Source organism: Phaseolus vulgaris, chromosome 11 (assembly GCF_000499845.2).
Source record: "Phaseolus vulgaris cultivar G19833 chromosome 11, P. vulgaris v2.0, whole genome shotgun sequence".
NCBI lineage: Eukaryota > Viridiplantae > Streptophyta > Magnoliopsida > Fabales > Fabaceae > Phaseolus > Phaseolus vulgaris.
Genome location: NC_023749.2, coordinates 35,701,008 through 35,724,001, shown reverse-complemented (window position 1 = coordinate 35,724,001; position 22,994 = coordinate 35,701,008). Strand labels below are relative to the sequence as shown.

General features: G+C 34.1%; 3 protein-coding genes across 3 annotated transcripts; 1 reads left to right on the top strand and 2 right to left on the bottom strand.

Moving 5' to 3' along the window:
• Positions 1–980: 980 nt before the first annotated feature.
• LOC137826905 (putative multidrug resistance protein) lies at positions 981–9,737 on the bottom strand. The gene is made up of 7 exons (XM_068633097.1): positions 8,841–9,737; positions 8,426–8,480; positions 8,094–8,281; positions 5,320–5,777; positions 4,677–5,217; positions 2,194–4,145; positions 981–1,496 (listed from the first exon to the last, which is right to left on the bottom strand). The coding sequence occupies exons 1-7, from the start codon at positions 9,018–9,020 to the stop codon at positions 1,124–1,126; spliced, it is 3,747 nt and encodes a 1,248-aa protein (XP_068489198.1). The 5' UTR covers positions 9,021–9,737; the 3' UTR covers positions 981–1,123.
• A 1,546-nt stretch (positions 9,738–11,283) lies between these two features.
• On the bottom strand, positions 11,284–16,521 carry LOC137812521 (uncharacterized). Its single transcript, XM_068614592.1, has 5 exons — positions 16,301–16,521; positions 15,971–16,068; positions 15,515–15,614; positions 12,094–12,276; positions 11,284–11,599 (listed from the first exon to the last, which is right to left on the bottom strand). The coding sequence occupies exons 1-5, from the start codon at positions 16,355–16,357 to the stop codon at positions 11,477–11,479; spliced, it is 561 nt and encodes a 186-aa protein (XP_068470693.1). The 5' UTR covers positions 16,358–16,521; the 3' UTR covers positions 11,284–11,476.
• A 4,625-nt stretch (positions 16,522–21,146) lies between these two features.
• On the top strand, positions 21,147–21,683 carry LOC137806250 (uncharacterized). The gene has a single exon (XM_068606258.1). It carries the CDS (start codon positions 21,147–21,149, stop codon positions 21,681–21,683), a length of 537 nt encoding a protein of 178 aa, XP_068462359.1.
• Positions 21,684–22,994: the final 1,311 nt, after the last annotated feature.

The following is a 22,994-nucleotide window of genomic DNA, read 5'->3' as shown; positions in this document are numbered from 1 at the left end:
TCTCTTGAGTCTATTTTATATTCTTTTAGATGTTACACTTAAAAATGTTTATTATTTGAATAAAATTAAATAATAAATATTAATGTACTTTTTAAAAAAGTAATTATTTATTGAAAAACTATCATACATAACATTGTTTATGATTTTAATAACATTAAATTGTATATATATATATATATATATATATTACGAAGTGGACTTTAAGCCTAACTCAACCCCATAAAACTGGCTCATGGGGTGAGGTTTGCACCCACTTATATACAATGAAAGGCTCTAATCTCTAGTCGAGGTGGGATCTCTAACAAAATATATATATATATATATATAATATTTATTTAAAATAAATAATTATATAACGAGTAGAATGTTATTCTTAAATATTAAAATTAATATTAATGATTAAAACTATATATACATAACACCATCTTCAACACTTACATATAAACCTAAAATTTCGACTAAATGCTAAAGTAAACTATATATTTTAACGAATATATATATATATATATATAGTAAGTCAAAAATAAAATAAATTTAACTATATTTAAAATACATTCTAAATAATTATATTTTTTAAAATTATTGACTTGAAATATATCTAACCTTTTAAAATATATAATCTTTTATATTTTTATTATAATATATATTATTTTCATCATCTTTTAGTTTGATATATGAATCGATATTTTTAAATAACCAAAAAATTATAGTAAAACATTAATATGAACAATTAAATTTTTAATCGATAATAATTAGGTCCATTAAATCAATTAAGTATAACTATTTTAACTTTAATAATATGGTAGTGTTTTTTTTATGTTATAAGAATGAGAGTGGTATATATATAAAATAAAAATAGGAACAAATCCCATCAAGTATAACAGTGAGTTAAAGCAAAAGTTTACTGTGTTGTATCAAGACAATCAACTTTTGTTTCTCCTGAAACAGAAACACAGTTCAAGCTTTTCTTTTCACATGGCTTTCAAGCATGCAAACATGGAACATTCTTAAATTTCATGAGGGGCAACCCAGGATTCTACGATAACATGTGGGTTTATTGTCTTGGAAAAGCAAAAGAGAGAAAACAAAAAAATCTACTATATATTACAACTAGTACTAAATTTTATCTAGGAGAGCTACCAATTTGAAGTTTAACAAGAGAATTGTATGCACCATCACGTCCGAGTGAAATCAATTCGTTATGTGAACCTTGTTCTACAACCTTCCCGTTCTTAATCACAGCAATGTAGTTGGATTTCTGTATTGTAGAGAGCCTGTGAGCCACTGCTATGCATGTTCTTCCAACCATTATCTTCTCTAGTGCTTCTTGGACCAAGATCTCTGACACACTGTCAAGTGCACTTGTTGCCTCATCTAGAAGAAGTATTGCAGGATTCTTCAGAATGGACCTAGCTAATGCTATTCTTTGCTTTTGACCTCCTGATAGCTGAACTCCTCTTTCACCACAGTATGTCTCATACCCTTCATTCATTCCACTGCCACACAAAAACCACCAAGACAAAAAAAGGGTTTCAAGCTGCAGCTAATGCAGTTTAACTTCGGAAAATCTTTTGCCATTACAAAACTTAATATTTATATCATGTTTAGATAGCTATAATTTGATTTTCTCTTCTCCTTGAAGGGATAAGGTGGCCCAAACACAATGTCTAAAAGATATAAGTAACCTTTATAAGTTAGTTGGAAGAGCATATAACAGATTATAACTTAGGAATAAATACTTGTGTAATGTTTGGGAGAATTTATGATACTTGCCAAATCTATTTTCAACTTATTTTCAGAAGCTCTCTAGGATAGCTTATGGAAACAACTACTTCTTATATAAAAAGGTAAACCCTGTTTCATTTTCGATTAAGGAAACAACTTATTCATGAGTGCTGTTATGTTAGTCACTTTTTCAATAAATGTGAGCTGCTATATAAGCTAATTATAGAGGAGCTTTTACTTTTAAGGAAAAGAGAAATTGAAAAAGTTGTGTCAAATGCTACCTAGTGTTTAGTTGTTCTTCTCTCTAGCAGACTGAGCATGTCAATATGTTAAGTTTAATTCTTGTTTGTTTCCTTAATGTTGTGTTTAGACAAATGAAATTTTTTTTGGCATCAGAACAAAGAATGCTTAAAAAAGTGATTCTGAAAAAGCTTTTTCTTGTTAAATTTATTTGCAGTTCTCGCGTACCTTATGAATTCATGAGCATTAGCCAAAGATGCTGCCCTTATTATCTCAGATTCAGTTGTGTTTTCTTTCCCATAGGCAATGTTTTCTCGTATGGTGCCAGAAAAAAGGGCTGGCTCCTGACTCACTAATGCAATTTGTGATCTCAGCATTCTTAAATTATAGGACTTGATGTCTTGCTCATCAATGCATACCGTTCCCTTTGCAGGATCATAGAACCTTTCAATGAGACCAATAACTGTTGATTTACCACAACCACTGTGCCCCACTAGAGCTACTGTTTTCCCAGATTCAACTTTAAGACATAAGCCCTTGAAAATCATTTGATCAGGTCGAGTTGGATATGCAAAGAAAATATTTTTTAGCTCAATTCTGCCCCTTATTTTCCTCTTTTTCTCACCACCCCATGATGTCTGAGGATCAATCTCAGTTTTCCTTTCTAGAACTGCAAAAACTGATCCTACTGCGCTGCTTCCTTTGGACAAGTCAGAAGTCATGCTTCCAGCATCTGCAATAATGTAAGCAGTGAAGAGTAATATTAAAAATGCTTGGAAGAGGTGCTCTGGTTCTATTTTCCCATCTATCAAGAGCCTCCCACCATACCAATAAGCCAGTGCTGTTGATGAAGTGTTGAAAAACTGGGAGCTAAAAAGACCAAAGCCTGAAATCCATGACTGCCTAATACTCTCCTTTTTAGGCCCTACCATTGTGGATTTGAAAAGTGCCAACATTCTTTTCTGAGAGCTGAAGGCAGTTATGGTTCTATGGTTTATAACAGCTTCACTTGCAAGTTGGCTTCCTTCCCTTTGTGCCTTGCGAGCTTTCTCGGCCATACTCTTCATCAAGACACTTCTTGAGTAAAAGCTTCCAATCACTAATGGCTGCACTGCAATCATCACAAGGGAAAGCCTCCATGTGAGCACAAGTCCTAGAGTGTAGGCAAAGACAGACCCAAAAACTGCTTGAGCCAACAAAGACAGTCGATCTCCAACAAGGGAACGGACCAAGTTGGCTTCAGAGGATAATCTTGCACAAATGGACGCACTAGTGTTCTCTTCATCATCAAACCATCCTATCTCAAAAGTCATCAACTTCTCTAACATCTTCTCTCTTATTCTTTTAGTCAACCTTTCTCCCATAACTGCAAAGTTATAGTGCTGAAGAATACTAGTGAAGAAGTTGAAAACACCAATTCCTAAGAAAATGAGGGCCAGGTCTTTCGCTTTAGATTTCATCTTAGAGCTATCAGTTTCAAAATAAACTGATATAAGTTTTCCTACACAGTATGCATTCACAGGTTGTACTGCTCCTGACCCTATTGCTCCTAAGATTCCTAGCATTGCTCTTCCCAACTCAGGTGCATTCATTTTCAGCAAACGCCACTGTGAAGGAGCTGGATGATTTGCTCGTTTCATATTATCTTCATAACTATCATCATCCGGATCATATTGGATAGAATATGAGTAAGGTGTTCCCATGGAAAACCCCTGACTGAAGGGATACAACATTGGAGTGCCTACAGTGCTTGATCTGAAACTCACAGCTGGACTTTGTGGAGTGCTCATTCTGTGGAAGTTCTTTCCTTCTATTTGAAGATTGGAAGGTTTGAATTCATCAGTTTGAGTTGTTACTTGCTGCAACTCTACCATGTGAGCATACTCACCATCAGTCAATTCCATGAGCTCATTATGAGTACCTGTTTCAATCACTCTCCCTGCTTGAAGGACTGCAATCAAGTGAGCAGATTGAATTGTAGACAAGCGGTGAGCGATGATGATTGTTGTCCTTCCTTTTGAAGCTTGATCAATGGCTGCTTGTACCACTCTTTCAGATTGAGCATCCAATGCACTGGTAGCTTCATCAAGCAAGAGAACCTTTGGATCCCTTAGCAAGGCTCTTGCTATGGCAACGCGTTGCTTCTGCCCACCAGACAACTGAAACCCAAACTGCCCAACCTAGGAAAACCATAGTGGTTTGCAATAACAAGGCTTTAATGGTACTTTACATAACAAATTTAAATAAATTTAGTTCTCTACTTTTCACTGTTTTGTTTTTATAGACCTTGTAAAAAGTATATTATTTGGTCCATGCATGAACAAGTGCTTGTAAAATAGTACTCGGCAACTAAGCAAAATCTGAAACTGCAGTAACTTCGGTAAACAGTAAGAATCAATTTATAAGCATTTTTTCATGTAAGGATCAAACTAAAGTGTTGATTTTTCGATGTAGAGACCAAAATGAAAAGGGGTATAAAGTCTTGTTCATTTAATACAATATTAAAGATCAAACTATTTTGATGTGCTCTGGTGCTATAAAGTATTAGGTAGAGAAACCTTTGAATATTATTATAATGAAATTTCAAAAGAAGCATGCTCAAACACAAACAAATTTATAGAAATTTTATTCCATTTTCTTCTTTTCTTCTCTATATGTATTATAGTTTGTTTTCATAGTTCATCTGAGGAATCAAGTTGAGACCAACTTACTTGAGTTTCATATCCATCTGGCAACTTGACAATGAAATCATGTGCATTAGCTGTTTTAGCCGCAGTTATCACACTTTCCATTGAAGCTCCTTCTTTTCCAAACAATATATTCTCTTTTATGGAAGTTGCAAAGAGAACAGGCTCTTGATTTACAAGACCAAATTGGGATCTCAACCACTTCAGTTGAAGCCTGTTAGTCTTGTGACCATCCAAGAGTATCACTCCCTCAACAGGGTCATAAAACCTTTCAAGCAGTGCTATGATAGTGGATTTACCTGAACCACTACCTCCCACAAGGCCTACCTTCTTGCCTGCTGGAACAGTGAGATTGAATCCTTGCAAGACTGGTGAGTCTGGTCTATATGGGTAACAAAAGTAGATGTCTTGGAATTCAATCTCCCCCCTCACATATGATAAGGCCTTTCCCTTCTTATCTTCAGAATCTATGGTTGGCACCCGATCAATCATTTCTAAAAGACGTGTGACTGCAGCAGTTGCCTCTGTGATGGCAGTTAAATTTGGAAGGGCACTTAAAATGCTCCTGAAATTCATGAAGTTAAACATATAGGTATTAACATGTCATGTTAAAAATGTGAACTATATGATGAAAAACTAGAATATAAAAGATGAGAAAATCACTCACAAGCCTCCCATGAGAACATTGAAGCCAGCTACAAACACATGGCCACCTTGTTCTCCTACTTTAGTGATCAGAATTGTTCCAACCCAAGCCTGAAAACCCCAACTTATATAAATGACCCCCATACTTCCCAACATCAACCCTTTTGCAAAACCTTGCTTTATTCCAAATTCCAGTGTTTTCTGAAGTGCGCTGCTAAATCTGTTTAGTGTTTGATTCTCCCCAACATATGAATAAACAGTTCTTATTGAAGATATTGCCTGTTCTGCTATCCCCCCGGCAACCCCATAAGACTCAATCATTTTCATTGCCAGATCCAACATGATCTTCCCAAATACAAGTGCTGGAACAATGAACATGAGAGAGAGGGGTATGGCTGCCAATGTAAGTCTCCATGAAAGTACAAATGCAAAGATGTGGCAGAATAGGAATGTTGACATATAAGCCAGGCAGTCAGGTATCTACACTCAGAAAGAAAGAAAAAGTATAAATTAATAAAACAGAGAAATAAAGAGTTCTGTTTTTATCAGATTTTGAAACCCATCTATTAAAAAGTTACCAAATTAGTTAGATTTCAAATTCATGTTAAGATCAGATTCACTGGCTACCTTGTGAACAATTCTTATGAAGAACGTGTTCACTTGTTAACAGCAGAGGAGATTAAATTACATTAAATGCAGAATAAATTTCAAGGAACAAATGAGATAAAAATGAAGAAGGAATCAGAATATTATCATAAGGGACTGCTTCACAATCACAACAATTACAAAAGTTCAAATAAACTCAAAGAGTTGTTTTTGTAGACCTGCAAAGCCATGTTTCTCATTGCGTAAAAAGTAACCATTACAAGTGTTGTACTTTACTCGATAGGAAGAAAATGTAAATAAAAAAGGGTAAACTATATGAATTCTCAAACGTTGTCAGAAGTAACCTATTTTCATTATAAGAAGCAAATGTATTGTAAATAAGACAGAAGACCTGATACTGCATTGTACTGAAGAAATATTCTCAAATTCTAATACTCCTATTTGATATGTTTTTCTTCAACACTTTAAGTCTTTATCTTAGCAATTCAAACTTTCCTTTTGGGAGGGCCTTCGTCATTACTATGTCTGCTAATTGATCTTCAAAACTGCAATGTTCCAAACATATTTCCTTTTCTTATGATTTTTTTGTTTCTCTAATTGCATGATGTCTATTCTTGATATGCTTTGTTCTTCCATGTTTAATAGGTTCCTTTCCAATTGATATGGTAGACTTGTTATTTTATTCAAAACTTGTTGATTTGCTATAGTAGCTGCTGAACTATATTCAGCTTCAGCTGTGGATTCAGCAACTACATCTTGCTTCTTTGAGTACCAACTGAAAACACCACTTCCACATGAAAGTACATACCCTATTGTACTCTTTGCTTCGTTTAAGCTTCCTACCTAATCACTGTCAGAGTAACCTTGAAGATTTTCACTCTTCTTCTTCATGAACTAAAGGCCGAGGTCAATTGTGCCTTTGAAATACCTCAAAAATATTTGTCCTACACCCATGTGAAGTTAGCTTGGTGAGGGCGTGAGTCTGGATAACAAACTTTTTGTAAACATTAAGTTTGATATTATTGCAGACAAATACAACAAACATCCAATCAAACTTCTATACAAATTCATTTTGGTCCCATCTTCATCCAGGCCCAACTTTTCATTTACCATCAATGGAGTGGTGGTAAATGAAAAGTTGAAATGCTGAAATCTGGAGTTATACAAAATAGCAACAGTCCATTTACCTTTCCAGTTATCAACAAAGTGGGAACAGTAGCTTACAGACTGCTTCTGCTAGAAATTCTAAAGTGCATAATGAGTTTCATGCGTCTCAATTAAAAAAACCTGTGGGAAAAGCCCTCACTTCTACTGATGTGCCTAGTCAAATTACAGAGGTTACTACAGCAAAGGAACCAGAGACTATATTAGATCGCTTGATTGTTAAAAGAAGAGGTCAAGCTGTAACTAAGGTTCTTCTCAAATGGAAGAAGCATCAAATTCAGGAAGACGCTACGTGGGAGTTTTATTATGATATTGGCAGAAAATTTCCATCTTTTCATTCTTGAGGTCAAGATTCAAGAATGAAATTAAGGGAGGGGTAATAATATAGATAATTTTTTTAGATAGTTATAATTGTCATCTTTACCTTGTATTCTCTATAAATTCATTTAAAAAAAATTAATGAAGCTAGCTATAAGTATTATACAGAAACTTCCTTGAATCTTTTCTATCTGATCTCACATCCACTAAGAAAACTCAAATTCCTTTCTTCCCTAGGAATTCCTATATCTTGTTCTTGGTTTTCTTTGAATTACAGCTGTTATTCCCGGGATTCCTATCTTTCTAAATAATAACCGTATCATATTCTTTTAATTGATTCCCTTAAGGTTCTTGCTAGCAGGATCCATTACTTACTACAGATCAACCAACTTTTTTTTGTAAGAAAATTAATGAGCAGAGTTTAATTTCAATGCACTGTAAGTATACATTTTTTTAAAATATAAAAAATACCATTGGTATTAATTTTAAGATAGTTATGGTAAAAATCATAAAACTTACTATACAAGACAATTTATGATTAGATGACAGCGTAAAAGTCTCTTACACTCTTAGTGCATACACTATTTTTACTCAGAGAAGTATGTCACTAATGCACTTATTATGTACTAGTTTTACTTTTGGAGATATGTGATTATGATCATCATTGAATTCCAAACAAGTATGAGAAATGCATAACTGCGGAAAAACCTTCTCACACAAGACAACTTGGATTGTATTGGCATCTGAGGAAATGAGTGAGACAACTTGGTAGGTTGTTGAAGTACCACCAGTCTGTGTGTCAAAGAAACCAACTTCTTGTCTTAGGACTGATTTTAGGTATTCCATTCTCATTCTGGAAGCCTGTCTCTCAGCAGTTCTTGTCCAACATATTCCTTCTGTAGTAGACGACATCAATTGGTATCAAGAATGAAAAGTAGTTAGATTTCCTTTTTCTAATACTAGCAATGCTAATTGCATAACTTCAAACTTGATGTTAAATCTGCTAGGGAAGTAACTGAGCTACAAAATGTACAACTTACCAATAAAAGCTGAAAGTCCAACTCCAAGTGCAGCACAAAAAAGCCTCAACGCATACTGAAAAAAGGCAAGTTGCAATTTCAAAAACTGTTGAGTAATCATGTCATAAAACTCAAATTGTGGGAAGACCTTGCTTAAGTGGTAATCTTCATTAGATGGATAAATCAGTTTCTACGTGCATGCTCCAGTGATTTCTTAAAGTTTCATGACTACTTACTTAGAGTTAAAGAGACAAATAACTTTTTTTTTTTTCTGAAACTCACATGACAACTTTAACTTCTAAATCAAATAACTGCCAAAAGGTTAGCATAAGCAGTTTCCATCAAAATTGTGTACTACGAGCTGATGCATTTCTGCCACACATATTACACCAGTTGTCTATAGCTGAAGGGTACAGATTTTATTGAACAAGCTCACCATGTTCACATCATGCTTTGTCAAGTGACTGTTTTTGTCTCCGAAGGCGTTGATCACTTCACTAAGAATGTAAAACATGAGAGGGGTCTGTAGTCCATCTCCAAGGCTTCCCAAGGTCCCAAAGAACATCAACAATTTGTCCACTCCATCTGCATAACGAAACAAACCATTGTTCCCCATTTCCCCTTAACCCTCCCTGTGAAGAGATAGATACCCCTTAATTTATTTTTTCAAGATTCAGTACCCTCTATCACCAATCTCAGTGAAAATACTGAAAGACTAACATATACAAACTCTATTCTCTTAGCAAAATCAGCAGCTAACAAATGGCTCTTACTGTTGTCTTTTTTCAACCAAAACCGTAAAGGTTACAATTCAAACTTAGAAAACATTGTTTTGTGTAATTTGATATATGTGGTGTTTGATAGTTGTTGTTGTTGCACCTAGTTTATTAGCCCGGCACAAAATTCCATGAGGGTCACTGTTAATCTGTCTTCTTGCAGTTCTTACAATAATATAGATTAATGCAAAGAATCATTCCCGTTATAACCTGGATATGCTGTGTTGCCAATTGGACCTAGTCATGTATTGTTGCCAACTTAATAAGGCAATGATCCGATATTTACAAGGCACGTCTATTGGCAATGTCTTTCTACCTTTGCATTGTTATGTAGGGCCAATCTCACTCGAGGATTCCAAAATTTCCATTTCTTGTCTTTGATATCGATCAGTATCTACTTGCCTTCAATGGTATCATTTTACCCGAAAAACAACAAAGAAAAAAACCATATATGTGTGTGTATATCTTGTAAAGATAGATAGATATTCAGAGAGAAAAAGTTAGTTTAACATACATAATGTAAGATTATTATCTTGTATAATTACTCTAAAATTCATATTTATGATAATTTTTAACTGTTTGATATTATATATAAAAGTTCATGTATATCAACGCCCTTAGTGTAAACAAAGATGAAAGTCCACACTTCGTTCTAAGCAGCTACAACAATCTCTAGATTTTGGCCATTTGTCACTAAGGAATGTAGTCTTTTACTAAATAAAATATGCTGCCGGCCTCACTCAGAAAGAGGTACTTGATTCAATCTTTGTTGCACATATTTTCTGTGACAAGGAGAATTTGCAGTAACAGGTTCCTATAACATCATCTTTCACCATTTAATATTAGTAAGCTTTCTACAAAATTGCTCTTAGCCGTCCTGAGCCACTTAGAAGGATTTAATTCTTGTATTTTTATTTTTTTATGATGTGGAAAGTGTTTTTTTGTTTGAGGGTACAATAGTGGTAACTGTTGGGTGTTTAGTTAGTGTTTATTCCAGTGTATCATGGTAATTGTAGAAGAAAAACTAAATATCATTTTACATTTTTAATGTACTATTAAATAATTTTTATATATGTAACAATATCAATGACAATAAGGTTAATTTTGCAGCTTTTTTACTCAACCATTGCTGTCATTAGTGAATATGTCGTGGAGATTTTCGTTAGCAAAACAAGTCCTATTAGATAGAGACCGATTTTTTTCCCATTCTTCATTTTTATCGCGTATGAAGTAAAATAGAAGACGTAGTTGTCACGTTAATTTCTCCTTAAAATTTTGCTAGGGAAATGTGAGTACAAGAGAAAATTAAAAAAAAATAAAAATCAGGGCACAAATTTATTTCCTCACCTCAGTGTTTTCCATGACGAACCATTAAAAAATATATCAATGACACTAAATAATTTTGTTTTCTAAATGACTTCAAATCTCCAATTATTTACATCTCTCTCATTTTGTGAAATTGGAATACGAGACTGCAAGAAGAATAAGTTGGCATTTTCCAAAAAGTCTTCGGTGTTTCTTATACAAATCTCAAGAAACAAATTAAGAGTAAAATGATAATTTGTTATATTTAGAGCATTTTTTTTTTTACTTTTGAGCTTCTATTATGGTCAAGTATTTATTTCATTTGTTGGATGTTTGATGATCCCAAAGCTGTTATTTTCTCCCTTCTTTGGTTGATTCTGGGTTAAAAGTTATTTTTTACTGTTAAAAAAACTCACAGATTTGTATTGAAGAAACGCTCCTAAACTAAGTGTTGTGACGATGGAAGCTCCAACAACCTTGAAATATAAGGAAGGTTTCCTTAAACATGGAACTTCTTAGAAGAGAAAAATCAGTGCACGACAAATGGCACCTCTGAGAAATCTCAGAGTACAAAACAGATGCCTGAAGTTTATATTAACAAGTGGTTTTAAATCCCGAGGAAAATTACAATCCAAAAAAGCATCAGGGAATTCGAATATACAATTACTGATAATACAGGGACTCCAAACTGAAATATTTTTTAATCATGAAACATGTTTTTTTTTTTAATTATAATAAAATAGTTAGAACATTTATATCATGTCTATAATAACATATAATGAGGAATGTAATAAGAACTGAAAAAATCTAGAGGTCCCCTAGAAATCATATAGATCGTAGCTCACTATCAAAATATGATAATGATTTAATTAAATATTTTCTGCTGTTTTTAGTGTTTCATCAAAATACACACAGGACAAGTCAGAATATGATAATCTAATACTGCAGCAATGAATAAAAACCTCGGGTATACAGTACTACAAAAACAAATTCACTCATCATCTTTGTATGGATACTCTTCTGGAACATGCTTGAGAAGTTTTACCTGCAACTCAAACAGATCGTCACCTCGAAGCACATCACGGAGCCAAGTTACCTCAGTCTTCATTGACACCTGTACATGATATATGGGAATCATGTTTACAAATATAGAACAAAGCTTATGCTGTGGAAAAAAAACCCTTTAATGCCTCACTATGACTCCCAAATCCCAAGATTAAACAGAAAACAGAATATCACGTACCATGCCTCATTTTCCTCCAGGACAATTGACTATCATAAAGGTGTTTAGCAATTTAATTAGGATGACTTCAGTGACATGATTTGGTCAAGTTGAACTTGCCCAAAATGTGGAAATTTTCAAGTTAAACATATCCCTTTCCATGTCCAACAATGCTACACAAACAATATAGGAGTCGTCTATTTCATGTCTGAGACTACTCAAATTTAGAAGACCACAGAGGAAGGATGCAGTAATCAAACTAATATATTTTCCAAGTTTCCTAACTGTTAAAAGTGGAAAAAAAAATAATTGGTATTTCATAAACTGAAGTTCTATAAAGTTGAAGTGGCAAGTAAATTGAAGTAACAATTAGGAGCAGAACTTACCATATCTAAGGCTCCTCTAATGACTCCACTTAAGATGTTGCAATAGTACAGACCTTGGCAGTTGTCAGGAAGCTCAACAAAATCTACCAAAGGATTATCCTCCAAAACAATACTACAACATGTCCCATCAGCATCCCAATTGGTCACAGATGCAGTAACACCAAGGAACATTTTAAAACCAACCTGTATAAAAAAGCAAGAGTAAAGTTGATAAAATTAAAAACTTACCTTCTCGTTTAAATACATTTTACGAGTAATATAATTAATAAACAAACAAAAAATTGTTGATAAAAAAGCCAAGAATCAATGTTTAAAACTGTGAACCTCATACATACCAATCAAAGTGTCACCCAGCTGTTACGTACTGAAATTAAACACCCATAGCCCAAACCAATCACAACATGTGACAAAAGCCAGCTGAGTATAATAGAACAAAATCATAAAGGAATCATGTATATGATATCCTCCTACAACACTTGGCAAAAGTGAGTGAATATTGACTAGATAGTTGGTGATGACAAGTGGTTAACCAGGACAGTGGTACTCATCATTCTTAAACCAAGTTTGGGCACTAATTATATTTGTAACATAATTGATTTTCTTTTAAAAGCTTTCGTTGTAAGGTGCAGAGAGAGAAAGAAATTGTTTTACCAAAATCCCACTTAATAAAAGCATGGGTCTGATGAGGTTGACAGATAGGAAGCTATAGGCTATCTACTATAAAATACCCTAAAAATTACCGTTAAAGCTATAAGGAAGACAAACATAAACATTGATCATTTCCTTGATTATAATAGGCAGGAAGGAATACACATATAATCTAAAATGTATCAACAACTAAATGATGACCCTACAAGTGTCACTATCATCTTTAGGAAAAGAAAAAAAAATATTATAAATATTATTTTTAACAATCATGTGATGGGATGATTGCTGGGGCTTGGAAAAAGGAGTCAACAAAATATGTGAGGGGGGCGGCGATATTTGTCAGGAATGGGTATAGGCTTTAGTCGGTGGGATGGTGGAGGTACAAGTAACAGTTGTGAAGAGATAGGAAAATCCAAAGGAAGTGACACTGTAGGGGTGACATGTGATGGTTTATTGGGTTTGTGGAGCTCATAGGGATTAGCGATGGGTAGGTTGTGTTTTAAATTTGGGGTCTGCAAGGTGTGTGTATTATGGGGCCAGTTGGACGTGCTAGAGTTGATGTGATAGATTGGTGGGGAACAACTTCAGGTGGAATGGGTGGTGGGGATGTTGTGTTTTGTTCGAGGGTAGTTTTAGTAGTTTTACGTGTGTGGGTAGGTAAGTGAACATTGTGGTCAACTGAATAGTTGAGTTAGGGGGTATAGAGAGATCTATGTGTGTTTGAAGTAGGCAAGGCAATGAGACAAACACTAAGGAAGAGGGTGTAAGAGTAGTGTGGGAGGTTGACTGTGGTTAAGGTCAGAGTAAAAAGATATGGAAGGGGTTAGTGGGAAATGTGACCAAAAAATGTGAGTGGAAGTATGTTAATGACAATGACGGTGGTTGTGACAGAGGCTGTTAAGATTTTGAAACCAGCATTTGAGGGTGTGAAAGACAAGAAAAACATGAGAAGGTTGAACTGTGTTTTAAAATTTTAGCAGGTTTTTGCAAGTATCTTATGATACTTCGCCAGTTAGACGATCTAACAAAGACTTCTACAAACTTAGTTTGAAAAAGCTTCACCTTCTTTAATTAGCACGGACTTAATAACATGCAATGTAAAAGGTTAAAGAGAGAAGCATTACTCAGCATTTATATAAGTTCGATTGATAGCACGTACTACATCCAGTTCTTGACCAATAAGTAATGTTCCACTAAGCAGACTACCGCTGCGAAGTACAAAAAAATAGTCTTTCAACAAACCACTCCTAACTCAACCCAAGTATTCTATCAACAAGCAACTCTTAGCTCAACTAAAGTATTCTTTCGACAAGCCACTCATGGCTCAAACCCCAAGTATTTCTTTCAACAAGCCACTTGTGGCTCAACCCCAATTATTCTTTCATGAAGCCACTCTTGGCTCAACCCCAAGTATTCTTTCAACAAGCCACTCCTAGCTCAACTAAAGTATTCTTTCAACGAGCCACTCATGGCTAAACCCCAAGTATTCTTTCAACAAGACACTCATGACTCAACCCGAAGTATTCATTCAAGAAGTCACTCCTAACTCAACCCAAGTATTATTTCAATAGGTCACTCCTGACTCAACACAAGTATTATTTCAACAAGTCATTCCTGGCTCAAGACAAATAAACCATAATCTAACTATATTATGTAAAATCCTTTAACCATTTAATCTTCTTTCTTTTGGGCCTCCTGCCCATCCTTTCATTGACACTCTATATTTACAAAGTAACATGTTATTACATCAATTGCTCTATGGCATAACCCTTTTTAGTGAGGTAGCACTTAAAACGGCCAAACAATGCACTTCAAGATAATAGCAGTTCACTTTTTAATCTTAGTTGTGCATTATGTTGAAATTATACAACCACCCACCCCCCCTCCCCCTCCCTCCATAAAAAGGCCACAAATGTGTTGTGCGGAATCAAGTTCAAATCTGTTAGGAAACCACAACAGAAATAGTGAAAAGAATTTATAGAAATTAATTATTTTATTGTTTTTCTAAATATGACCAGAGCAAAGAGGAAAGGTCTCCTTTCCAAGGATTTCCCCTTCACAAGGGTTGATTCCTATGCCTAGTATATTCAATCTCAGAAACATACTATTTTAACTAAATACTCAGGTCCAACCAAAATCCAACTACAAACTAGTGCATATAAGAGTTAATAATAAATAATGTGTGGAGCAGGTGCAGCTCACCTGAGTCCATATACTAGTATTTTCAAATGACATATATACATGAAAATAAATACTCATTTCTATGAAATAAAATTTACTAACATACTTCTTAGAAGAATACAGTTCATAAGGATGTAATATATGAATTTTCAAATTACACAATTAAAAGCAAGAGAGAAAATGAAATAATAAGAAATTACCTTTTTAATGAGAAGAGAAAAGTAAAACAATTTTGTGGAACTTGTCCATTTAAGCTTTAGCTTCATTTAAAAGAACCAATTCATGAATCAAAAGTGGAAAAGTTTTCCAGGAAAGCGTAACATTTAATATTGCAAATCCACTCTCAATGATTTCTGAGAAAAACATTCTATTTACTGATTTCTTAACAAGCATCCTTAGAGCACTCGTCAACAAGATCTCTTTTTTGATACTACCAACAACATTAAATAGCAAGTTAATTTCAGAAAGCTGCACATTAAATAACATAGATAAAATGAACAAACAGAAGCGCAGAACTTTTTATGCAGTACAACGAGGATGACTTCACACATTTTTCTCCAGCAAGTAAAGACCAAAAAATACAGTACAATACCTTTGCAATTACATCAGTTGTCTCTTTGAAATCGTTGCATCTTGAGACATTAGACTTAGCTAAAAACTCATCAATCAAACGGATTCCAATATTATAACCCCTGAAAAACCAACCACCCACCAAAATTCACTTACGTAATATAAGCAATCTAAATATGAATAGGGTAATTACATTATACTGATAAACCCTCTTTATCTTCCATTTTCTTTTCTCTTTCTATTCCTATTTTTCTTACAAGAAATTATTATATGGTCTAGGATCACCACATGTCCATTATCGGGGCAAATTCCACATGGCACATAACTGACTTTTTTTATTACATGAAGGAAAGGTTAACAAACAATGATAGTCTCCCACCCCGAAAATCAATGAACCAAAAAATTATTTTTTTTACATAAAACGATAAACTATCCACATTTATCAAATTCAAAAGAAGAGAGAGATTCAAAGTTTTACATTTGATCAAGCTGCTTGTTAACCTCCTCAACCTCTTCCAGATCCGTGAGCAATTGACGCACAATTGCACCGTAAGTCAAAGTAAACAGCTCCGCATTCTGCACAATCCAAACCAATTACGATCCCATGAAACGAACTCACTAAATTCCACAAACTTCAGCATAAAGAAAGTTCACATTTTTCAGGAAAAAAGAAAAACAAAATCGAGGAATCCAGTGTGTGGAGAGGAAATTGTTGCAGGATCGAGAGGAGAGAGGACTTTTTGCAGTGTTATTTTCTGGAAAACCAAATAGAGGGTTTTGGTTTCGGTTTTGGGTAAGGGTTGCTTACAACGCGTTCGACGTTGGCGAATATGGCATCGCCGGATCGAGGAGCGACGGGAGGCATCGTCGGAGTTCAGTCTCAGACTCTGCTTTGCTGCGATTTGCTTGGCGATGACGAGTTGAGCAAAGATGCGACTTTGGATCAGTGCCCACAACAAGCCCAGTGGTTTTCACAACCTTCATTCATATTTCTTTCAACAATTTAATTTAATTTAATTTTTAAAAGACAACATTTTAAAACATATCTTACTTTTATTTATGCTTAAAACATATATTACTTTGAAAACATAAATAAATGGTGAGTCTCTTCCTTTTTGTCTAATTCGTTTGGTATTGAAAAAAAATATAGAACACTAAAAGAAAATAAAAAAAAAAGGAAGACAAATAAGTGAGAAATAATTTGAAAAAAAAAATAGTATGTTTGAATGGAAAGAAATTGGGGTGGGTTATCATAAATTTGATTTGAAAAATTCATTTTAAATTAATAGGATAAGTTGTGTTGATGCACGGAATATATAAAAAATTTATTTAGGTCTTTATCCTGATAAAAAATAAACAAACTTTTTACCACATTAAATAATTTAAAAAAAAATTATCAAACTAAAAGAATATGTTTTTCATTATTTAAATTAAATTTTATCAAATTAAGTAGATTATGTTACTAACTTTTATAACTATTGTACTACCGAGATGCAAATCGAGAGACTGAATTTATATTGACATTCGGCACTTTAGCACGTCTTGCACGTGACAAGACTTAGAGGATCTAAATTACGATTAATATATAACAAGTATTTATAAATTAGAATTAGGATACAATTAGGTTATTAGGTTGTTGGATCTAATTCATCTACTTGTATTATTAGAAGTCCAAAACAACTCTTATAAATACGAGAATATCCCAAAGTTATTAGGTATGAAAAATCTAATCTTGTGAATTGATTTCGAACTTAAACTAACTTCAGCATCAGAATGAATTTACAGGTCTCAACCTACAAATATCGTGGCATGAAGAGACTTGACCGTGAAGTTGAAAGACTGCGAGACCAAGAGACCGAATATCAAATATCGAAGACCGTGGAGAGTGAGTGTAAATATTTGACCTTTGTAAGAACACTTTTTGTGCCTACTGTGGAGCTGGAAAAAAAAAACCTTACAGAAGATCCACATGGTAACAACTAGAAACATGATGAGCAATGACAGACATACATTGGAAGAGGACGAGAATCATCAGGAAAACCCGATGGTAATGATCAGGGAGATGAGAAGGGAGATAGAAATGTTGAAGAGAAAGAATGAAGAGAAGGTAAACACTCTGAAGAGGAGGAGAAGGAAGAAATAGTTGTCCTTAGGGAGGAGAATGCTCATAAAGTAGAAGTTAGGTGATAGCCAAACTATCCCAATCACATAGGAGGAAACTTGTGATCCCACCGAGCTAGTCAGCGCATCCCACCAAGAACAGAAAAGGCCGACAACTGCCATCACCAAAGTACGAGGCAATCCATCTTGATTAGCACACATGGCCTCCCCTCAACATGACCCATTCACTAAGACCATCATGAAAGTCTCTTCCTAAGCACTTGGAAGAACCCAACCCTGGACAAGTATGAAGGCACGACCGATTCAGACAAGCATGTGGATGCCTAGGTCAGCCTATACACAAACCGTGATGCCCTATTGTGTCAAGTATTCCTCACTTCGTTGAAGGGAGTTGCATTAAGCTAGTCCACGCGGCTGCTCACCCACTCTATTGATTGCTTTGACACCTTAGTCGCCAAGTTCAAGGCATAATTCGCCACAAGACAATCATATCATTTGATGTCGATAGGGCAGTCAATATCGACAAGAGAAGAACGTAACAACTCAAGCACCATGGGACAATTGATGTCATCTACAACAAAAACATTAAGTAAACCATGTTGAACAAGATGCTTTGATGATTTCCAAATCCAGCTTGAAGACTTGAAGAATCTGTTGTTGTGTGTGTAGTTAGGTAGAATTTGAGTTGTTAATTTACACTTAGTTATGATCCAAGTTCGTATGATTTGAAATCTCTTTTGAAAGTTTTGTTTTTCAATTTTGTGTTAATTTTAGTTAGTTATTTCGTGTTTTAAATCAGTTGAAAAAGTTTTTGTTCAAGTTTGGTGACTACAACAAGTTTTTCAACAGGTTGATTTATCGTGACAATTGATTGAATTACACTTAGGGTTTTTAAAAGGATTTAAAAATGATTTGTTTTCTTTTGTCTTTTCTGTAAAGCAAAATCAATAAGTTATTTTGATAAATGAAGTGGCTTTTTATGTTTAGTCTTTTAACAGAAAATGAAAACAACCAGTTTGTTTAAAAAATCAATTAAGTGATTTTAACATGATTATGTTATGTTTTCTTAAACTGTTTTTAAATGTATTTAACGTATTTCATTTAATGATCAAATTGTTTTAACCATCTTTAAAAATCTATGTAAAAATTGTTTTCTGATCATTTTAAAAAGAAGAAGAGAGATTATTGAAAACATTTTTCAAGAGAAAGATCAAAGAGCTTTAAGAATCAATCTTGTCATATGATCATTGCTTTTGTGTGAAATAGGAATCTGGATTTTCTGTTCTATTGTTCTTCAACTTTGTACAACCCATGTGTATTCTAATTCTTTCTTTTAATTATATATTGTGTGTAAAAAAATTTCAAATAGCGTTTCTAGACATTGTGGTTTTGTTGAGAGTGTTGTTGTTCTTGAAGGGTTCAAGATCAACATTTTTGGCTGTGTTGTAATCTGCTTTTGATTACTTAGTGAATTCTCAATGGTGTGCTGGGGACTGGATGTAGCATTTGGTTAAGAGTGAACCAGTATAAATTTCTCTACGTGAACCAGTATAACTGATATTTTCAATCTACTTCCAGTTTTTGCGAAAATCTTGCTAAAACAATTCATCCCCTTTTGTTTCATCCATACATTCTAACAATTGGCGTCAGGAGATAAGTTCTTGAAAGATACTCAAATTTCGATACTAAATCCCTTTTGAAAAATGGCTGAAAAACTACTATTTGGGGAAGGTGTTTCTATAAACAAAACACCTTTGTTTTGTGAGATGAACTATCAATTCTGGAAGATAATAATGAAATTTTTTGTTGAGTCAGTTGATAGAGAAATTAGGGATGCTATCACTAATGATCCTTTTATTCCTAAGCTTTAAAGAGATAATGTTTTTATTGAAAAACATTGTTCTCAATGGACTGAGAGTGAAGGAAAAAAGGCTCAATATGATTTTAACATCAAGATACTAAAATGCTTTGACAGACCATGGCAGTTAAAGGTAACTGCCATTTCTGAATCAAAAAAGGACTTGATTGCATTGACCACTGTTGTTGAAGATGGATGAAGCTTCTTCTCAGGAAGTCTTAGTGTGTGTTTGATGTAGAAAAATGTATTGTTTGCTTTGAAGTTAGTGAAGATGTTATTAGTGGTCATAGTAGGTTAGAGTGAGTTTAAGGTGGCCTTTTGCTTCGTGACCCACTTCATATCCTAAACCAAGGTGGTAAGATCAAGCACAAAAAGTTTTTCAAAAATCTTTTATCAACTACCTTAAGTTTTCTCAAAATCAGGTTACTACACAAAAATAAATCTGTTGATTTGTAAAACAATATATTTATTTATGAACTGGTTAATGTTTTTCAAAATTTTGTTAGGGCATCTTTTGGTTAAGATGAGCCGGAAATGGTTTTAAAGTCATCTTTTGTTTTTCAGAAAAACAATCCATTTATTTTAACTTCAACCAGTTCTTTTTATAACAACTTTCAACTATTTTTTGAAAAACTGTTATAAACTGTTTTTTATATAAAGAGAGGCACATCTCACATGAAAGGATACTGAGTGATCACGTTTTTAAACACAAATCCAAGAGTTTTCATTGAGAGACAAAAGCTTTGAATGTTTTCTTGAAAGGTTCTCTTAAAGAAATTCAAGTGTGTTTGTTCATTGTGTGCCTTGGTCAAGGGTTGAGGTTCTGTCATTGCTGAACTATAGAAAAGTGCTGTTGTTTTAGGTTTCTTGCATCTTCTCTTCAGGTGCTTTCTTTCCTTATTCATTCTTGTGTAGAGGTGGTTGTTTAGACACTTCTTGATAGGGTTTCTTGGAGTGTTCTTGCTGCTGAAATAGAGTCTTTCAACATTGTGTGTGGCTTGTTCTTGAAGGGTTCAAGAACCACAAGGTTTTGTAATTTTTTTTGAATTGTTTAGTGGATTTCACCTTGGTGTGAGGTGAGACTGGATGTAGCTCTTGATGAGTGAACCAGTATAAACCGTGTGTCCATCTTTCTTCTCAATCCCTACACTTGTTTTCTGCATAATTTGATAATCTGCCATGAAAATAAATCTGTTGAATCAAAATTAAATTTGTTCTTTCTGGGCTTGTTCATACTGTTCTTCAAAGATCCTGAATAAGTTCTTTGTTGTTTGCAAATATCTGAATCTGTGTGTTGGCTGTTTAAAGAGAGTAATAAATCTTTAAACTAACTCTTTTTAAGATTCATATTCTTTTCAAGATCACTTGTTAAAGATTCAAAGTTGAATTTCAGGGTGTAAATTTTGCTGCAGTAAAAGAGCCTACACTATTATGGAAAAACTATCTTTTAATCTCAAGCTAATCTGATTAAGGTTTTGGATTTGAAAAAGTAATCAGAAAATAAATCTGTTCTTTTTTAAATCAATCTATTCTTTTTCTGGATTACTAGAAAACAATTTCTGTTTGTGAAAATTTTTAAAAGCTCAATTCAACCCTCTCTTGAACTTAGATACTAATAGACCCAACAATTGGTATCAAGATCTAGGACTTGTATTTTACTCAAGTTTTGTGCATTATGTCTGAGTTTAAAATGCCTTTTGCTGAGGGTGTGTCTATCAATAGACCTTCTATGTTTGGTGGATTGAATTATGCATTTTGGAAAATTATAATGAATATTTTAATGGTATCTATTGACATGAGAATTTGGGATGCAGTGGTCAATGGACATTTTGTAGCTATGCAGGTGGTCAAAGAAGAAACTATAAAGAAGTCATGGTCAGAATGGAGTGAAAGTGAAAAGAAGAAGGCTCAATATGATTCTATAGCAAAGAACATCATCACCTCTGCCTTGAATATGGATGAATTCTTTAGAGAGTCTCAGTGCAACTCGGCTAAGGAGATGTGGGAAATATTAGAGGTAAGACATGACGACACAGATGATGTGAAAAGATCAAGAAAGAACTCACTCATTCAAGAATATGAACTTTTCAAGATGGAGCCAGAAGAAAATATTGCCGATGTGAAAAAATGGTTTACACATATTGTAAACCATCTCACTGGACTTATGAAGGTTTTTGACAGGGAAAAGCTCAACATTAAGGTGTTGAAATGACTTGACAGGAGTTGGCAACCCAAGTTAACAACAATCTTTGAAACCAGAGATTTATCCAAGTTGTCCACTGCTGCTTTGTTTGGAAAACTGATGGAGCATGAGCTAGAGCTCAAAAGACTAAAAGAACAAGAAACAGTGGAGTGAAGAACCAAGAGAATTGCTTTAAAGACTAGCATACAACATGATACAAGTGATGAAGAAGAAAATCCTGAACATGTTGAGACTTTGAGTCTGTTCACCAGAAAGTTCAGCAAATTCCTAAAATAGAAACCAAGACTAGACTCAACAAAGGAAAAGGTGCTATAAACCCAATGAATCAAATTCTTCTAACTACACTTGCTTTGGCTGTGGTAAACCAGGTCACATAAAGATTGATTGTCCAAACAATCAAAATAAAGAAAAACCAGCCAACAAGAAGGGTGAAAAAGGCAGAGGAAAAGGATAATATATTTCCTGGGAGGAAAATGAAGTCTCCTCAACAAGTGACTCCTCAACTCGAAGTGAAGAAGCAAATTTGTGCTTCATGGTGAATATTGAAGGATCAATATCTGATTCGATTAGTGAGTTTTCCACTGATTCTGAAACTTATGATCAACTATTAATTGCCTTTAAAGAAACCCATGATGAAGCAAACAGATTAGTTGTCATATGTAACAAACTGAATAATGCAAACAAGGTACTTGAACCTAAGGTTAAGTCACTTGAGGAAGAATTACACAAAGCTAAAATTGATCTTGTTAGTCTTGAATTGACATGTTTGCATGCATCCATAAAAACCTGTGAAAACTGTAAGAAAATGGAAAAACAAGTAGAATATCTTTTGAAAACCTTATCAAATTTCACCATAGGAAGAGAAAATCTTGAAACTCTTCTAGGATAACAGAATGTTGTTTTTAATAAAGATGGGCTAGGATATAATTCTGGAAGAAAGAACAATGTTAAAAAGCTGTCTAGTTCTTTTGTTCCTTCTAAAACAGGTTATTCTTCTTTTAACAGTTCAAATACAATGCATTTTGTCTCTTGCTTTTATTGTATGAAATCTAGACATATCTCTAGAACATGTAAAGCTAGAAAATACCTTGTTCCTAAAGGATTGGCCAAATTGTTTCCTAAGGAAAGGTATTAGTCCTGTTGGACCCTAGTCTAATAAGGGGTACCATATGTGTTAATCTTGTTTGTGCAGAAAAACAACAGGAAAAACCAGTGGTACTTGGACAGTAGATGCTCAAATCACATGATTGGTGATTTGGCTCAGTTCACAAGTCTGAAACTTAAAGCTGAAGGGCATGTCACATATGGAGACAATAACAG